Below are 6,000 nucleotides of genomic sequence, written 5' to 3' on the forward strand. Positions count from 1 at the left end.
GTCTTCTCAAATCTACGTATAAACGATCTTATAATGGAAATCTTCCTGACTGCTTAATCCTCCCCAGTCTATTTACATCCAGCTGTACGATAAATGCTGTACCAAATACTTAATCCGCTGAGGGAACATTCTGTGCAACTGCTCCCTGGTGCCAATAATGAAACTGCGGCACACTCATTCATCCCCACTGGTTTCCACCATTTTAACCACAGCTATTTGCATTTACTAACAATGCTGTCTGAACACAGGAAACAACCACAATGATAATTGCAGTCAAGGGGCCTGTGATTGCAAATAGAATACAATGGTTACAGTTGACCTTGGAGATACTAGCAAGAAGGGGGATGGATTTACTTGCTGGTTGGAGGATTTGAGTTACAGAGAGAGGCTGAACAGGCTGGGGCTGTTTTCCCTGGAGTGTCGTGAGGCTGAGGGGTGACCTTATAGAGGTTTATAAAATCATGAGGGGAATGGATAGGGTAAATAGACAAAGTCTTTTCCCTGGAGTGGGGGAGTCCAGAACTAGAGGGCATAGGTTTAGAGAGGGGAAAGATATAAAAGAGACCTGAGGGGCCACTTTTTCATGCAGAGGGTGGTATGTTTAATGGAATGAACTGCCAGAGGAAGTGGTGGAGGCTCGTACAATTGCAACATTTAAAAGGCATTAGGATGGGTACATGCATAGGAAGGGTTTGGAGTGATATGGGCCGGGTGCTGGCAGGTGGGACTAGATTGGATTGGGATATTTGGTTGGTATGGATAGGTTGCACCAAAGGGTCTGTTTCTATGCTATACATCTCTATGACTCTATCTCAAACTATGATTAATGGTTGGAAAATGTCATCATTTGCAGTATTGTGATTTGCCTTTTCAGCAACTCTGGATCGTGGAATTTACCCCTCCATATTGCCTTATGATTATCTCTGTTTATACTGCTTCCTACATTCTTGAGGAACTCGATTCCGAAAAAGCTGAGCATCTTACTGAGCAATCTAGTTTCTCTGCCAACTAGGATGTTTAATCTAGCTTTTAAATAAGCTGACAGTATGTGGTATGATACTCTTGGATGAGGACAGATTGGCCTCACTTTTTGATTGACAACCGAAAACTGCTGATGTGGAATATCTATCCTTCCATGTGGATATCATTCAGCAAGGCACTCCAGGTCAAGGAGCTGTGCCCAGTGAGAGGGAGTGATCATTGCTTTTAGTAGTCTCGGATGAAGATTTGTGTTGCTGGAAAAGCGCAGCAGGTCAGGCAGCATCCAGGGAATACACTTTCTCCTCTAGGATGAAGATTTCACTGCTTTCAAAGACTATTAAAGTGTGTAGTCACTGCTTTTCTGTTGATGGAGATAATAATGAATGCTGGAGAAGCTATAAAGTATTATTGGAAATTGAGGAAGAATAAGCCAGTGCTACTTTACATCTGAATAAAATTGTCCTTTTTTGTTTAAAGTTTGCATTCAATAATATATCATGTCCGCTCCTGTCCAGTTAGTGTGCAATTCAGAACTAATTCCACTTCTCCCACCATAACATGATGTGGAACGCACCACAAAAGGGAAACCACTTGTATTTTCTTTTTCTGTGTTGAAAAGATGAGAAGAGTTGGGAAGAGAGTGTTTTGGGTGGGCACTCTGTGCACATTGAGGTCTACCCACCTCCTCCCTCAGTACCTTGGATCCACAATTCCTTGCTGTCCTAAAGTACACTGCTTGAATCTCAGCGACACCCAGAACTAAATTCTCACACTGCTAGTTGCCCTGCACTCTTAAAGAGTCAGATTTTCTCTCCCTGAGGGTTGACAACCTTACTTTTTATTTTCTTGCTAGGGCTCTTGTATTTCTCTGCCCACCCCCTCCCCTGACCCCGCTCCAACATAAAATACAACCCCATGAGATTTTTTGATGCTGCCAGTAAATATTAACTATTTTTAACTGCTCTAGAAATTTTTTTAAAATCTACATGTCCTCCTCCATCAAATATCCCTGAGAGATTATTATCAAAAATTTAAAAAACTCTCAATGTTCGTTACCACAATGTTCCTGAAATGGTTTCACTGGAGCAGAAATGAATGATCTGTTTCATTGGATTCAAAATTTCTAATATTATTCCCCTTGAAATGTTCGTTGATGGTGAAAGTCAATGTTCCTGTCCCAATCGTTACACTGTCAGTGTGGACTACAGAGTATACAGGTTGTTGTTGTTGTTGTTATATCTGCTATTACCAAAACAAGCGAAGGCCTAAAACAGTTGAAGGAAAGAAATCCTTTAAAATACTCAAAGTCTTATGAGTACCATTCGCTTCCTGTAAGTATCACATTTTTTGTCACACTCGCCTTTTAGAACTTCCTGCATAGAGTACACCTCATATATTTGGTAACAGTTTTAATGGTATGACAGAAATGTTACCTCACTTCACATAACCTTTTATATTGACAATAGCTAATGCTTGGAAGGAATAGAAGATTCTCTTTCTGAGACAATGATTCAGATAATTGCATAAACCACACCAACTTCATTGTTTGATCAAATTGCCTGCCCCAGTTGAATTATAGTACAAGTGTGAAATGTCCTTCTCCGTATTGGGGTTATTTTGCATTGAAACTTTCCCTACTGACAACTACTTTAAAAATATCACTCATTTCCATGAAAGTCCTGTTGGAATTTTGGAAATGCAAGTTAAAAAAAAAAAATTCTAAATAGTTGCAACATGCAACCTAAGTTTTCAGATATTGTGTAGAATTTGGCCTGGTGACACTCTTAGTTTGTACTTTCATCTGAGTCTCTTGTAGATAGTAGTAACTCAACAAAGCTCCTGGATGTGACCATTTTTAGACTTTTTAGCAGAAAGTTAATGACCTGCTACAGTGTCCTCATCACCATTTTATCATTCATACAAACATAACCAAAACAAAATCATGCAGTAAATTGGGGAACAAAACTGCAGGGCGGCACGGTGGCACAGTGGTTAGCACTGCTGCCTCACAGCGCCGGAGACCCGGGTTCAATTCCTGCCTCAGACGACTGACTGTGTGGAGTTTGCACATTCTCCCCGTGTCTGCGTGGGTTTGCTCCGGTTTCCTCCCACAGTCCAAAGATGTGCAGGTCAGGTGAATTGGCCATGCTAAATTGCCCATAGTGTTAGGTTAAGGGGTAAGTGTAGGGGTATGGGTGGGTTTGTGGACTTGTTGGACCGAAGGGCCTGTTTCCACACTGTAGGTAATCTAATCTAATAAAATTCTGGAACTTAAAACATGAACCTGATGTCTTTCAACGTTGACGCTTCTGCTCCACATGAACACAATGAGTTGTAATCACTCTCGATTTCTTTATTCTTGCTTCCTGTAACCACTTAACTAACCTAACCTAATAATATCGCATGCTGATGTCTGCTCTATGTTCATCCAGAAAAATGGAAAAATATTCAACAATATATATTCTTACTTCCAGTTTATCACTTGTTGGTCATTAAGTTGTGGTCATTTTGTTTCATAATCCGAACGCAAATGATGTTTGTTTTATTTCGAGCACTGGAGTGGAAGTCAGGATTTCAGTTATGGAGGTAATTCCTATGGGGAACCCAGGAAAAAGCAAAACACTAACTGAATAGCATTTTCTGAGTTGGCTTGAAAGGGTTCTTTAAAATGTTAAATACGATAGATCGTGATGGAGGTAAATGTAGAAACAATGCTTCTAATTCTGGGTTGTCCAAAATTAGGGATAGTCAACACAAGATGGCCATGAATAAATAGATGAATCCAGGAGAAACTGCTTTAACCAGAAAGTTGTTCAAAAATAGATCGTTATGACATATCGCCTAGTTGAGGATTATAGCATTTAAGGGTAGGAATTGTCCCTTTTAAGGGAAGGGAATAAGTGAGGGACAAAGGCATTGAAAGATAACCTGACAACTTTAATTCAATGAAGTCGATCAAGAGGAGGCTGGTACCAATTTCTCTGCAGTAATTTCCATGTGGTTGGTCTCTCTGGCAGTATTCATTTATTTTTAAAGTATTTAGCAAATGGACTCACCGTCAACAACCATTTCAAGGGGAATAATATTAGAAATTTTGAATCTATTGAACAGGATCATTTGCTTGTGCCCCAGTGAAACAATTTAGTGAGGACTGAGATAACATCTAGGGGTTGTGTTAATATTTCATAATTTCTCAAGGGTATTTGATGGAGGAGGACATGTAGGTTAAGTAAAATTGTTCAGAGCTGTTAAAGTTAGTCGCTATTTAATGGCAGCATCAATGAATGTCATGATACTAAGCGTCTCGACTATATATAAAAATGAAATCCCTTCTGTTTCAATTTTCTCTGCGCCTTATGTCATTGGCATTGTGAGACGATTGCCAACCACACCAACTCATGTGAGTGTGAGAGCTGAAACACTTTGCAGATGATGAAATAGGTGATGTACAAGAACATTAAATTGAATGTTTAATAAAAGATTAGTATCAGAGGTCATGTGAACTCATTCACAGAAATTTGTCCCTCCAAACCTGACTTTCTCCTTATCTGACATCCAGGAAAATCTCCATCGATTAAAATGCACAGCAGTTGATTCAAAATCAAACATTTTAGTAATTGTTTCACTAAGGTTGACATCTAATATTCATTTTTAAACCTTTGGGAAGAAGGCTACCCGTGTCACACAATGGAACTTTAAAACATAAAACCCACAGTGATACATTAAATGGAGAGAAAACTCAACTGGTTATAAAATCTAATTTGTGTAATGTTGAGGCTAGAATTGAAAATAATTTTAGGATTTAAAGAACCATTGGGATTGCAAATTTGTTTGACGTTTCTTTGTTTTGTTTTTAGAAGTCCATCTGGATCCTTTTAGGACATGGTGCCCCAGGGTCCAATGTCAGGCTGTATGCCAGGTAGCTGATTCTCACCAGGCTGTGTCAGTCCAATGTCCCACCTGCCAGGCGGAGTTTTGCTCCATTTGCAAGGCCAGTTGGCATCCAGGGCGGGCATGTCAAGAGAGCCAGCCCTTAATGCCCTCAAAAGCAAATGATGCAAGGTAAGAATTATGAGGCATGCATCAATAACCGTTGCTCTTGGAATGGACAGAACTTTGGGTGAATTTTATCATTTTCTTCCCTTTTGTTGTCAGAATCAGAAGTGCCTAACAAGAGAGAGACACCAATGGAAACCATTCTGAAATGAGAATAAGTGTTTTATTACAGTATTAGTCCTTTATCATTTTAGATATCCAACTTTGGGGTTTTTTGATATGTTTATTGGGATATAAAAGACAACTGCGCAAGCGCTAAATTAGTGGCAAAATATTTATATTTCGGCCTTGTTCAGTTTTAACATTGTCCAAAGAAATGTCGAAAGGGCATCCTGTAGGGATGGTTTGGAGATACCGGTGTTGGACTGGGGTGTACAAAGTTAAAAATCTCACAACACCAGGTTATAGTCCAACAGGTTTAATTGGAAGCACACTAGCTTTCGGAGACAACCACCTGATGAAGGAGTGTCGCTCCGAAAGTTAGTGCTTCCAATTAAACCTGTTGGACTATAACCTGGTGTTGTGAGATTTTTAACCTTATTCTAAAGGGAGCAATTAAATAGATGTTGTCTAACGACATAGGTAGGAAGAGGGGTGGGGAGGTCATTCAAGAGCTCAAGGAGTTAGGCTGGAAGCTAAAAGCTAGGACAGACAGAGTCGTCATCTCTGGGTTGTTGCCGGTGCCACGTGACAGTGAGGCAAAGAATAGGGAGAGAGTGCAGTTGAACACGTGGCTGCAAGGCTGGTGTAGGAGGGAGGGCTTCAGATATTTGGACAATTGGACTGCATTCTGGGTGGCTGCAAGGCTGGTGTAGGAGGGAGGGCTTCAGATATTTGGACAATTGGACTGCATTCTGGGGAAGGTGGGACCTGTACAAACAGGACGGGTTGCACCTGAACCAGAAGGGCACCAATATCCTGGGGGGTAGGTTTGCTAGCACTCTTCGGGAGGGTTTAAACTAA

General features: G+C 40.5%; 1 protein-coding gene across 2 annotated transcripts in view; it reads left to right on the forward strand.

Moving 5' to 3' along the window:
* LOC122564373 (E3 ubiquitin-protein ligase RNF144B-like) overlaps positions 1-6,000 on the forward strand; it is an 83,142-nt gene that overhangs the window by 60,791 nt on the left and 16,351 nt on the right. For both annotated transcript variants that reach the window (XM_043719154.1, XM_043719155.1), the window contains exon 5: positions 4,839-5,043. In XM_043719154.1, the coding sequence (XP_043575089.1) occupies positions 4,839-5,043 (205 nt within the window). The remainder of the gene's footprint in view (positions 1-4,838; positions 5,044-6,000) is intronic.

This window comes from Chiloscyllium plagiosum, chromosome 29 (assembly GCF_004010195.1).
Source record: "Chiloscyllium plagiosum isolate BGI_BamShark_2017 chromosome 29, ASM401019v2, whole genome shotgun sequence".
Taxonomy (NCBI): Eukaryota; Metazoa; Chordata; class Chondrichthyes; order Orectolobiformes; family Hemiscylliidae; genus Chiloscyllium; species Chiloscyllium plagiosum.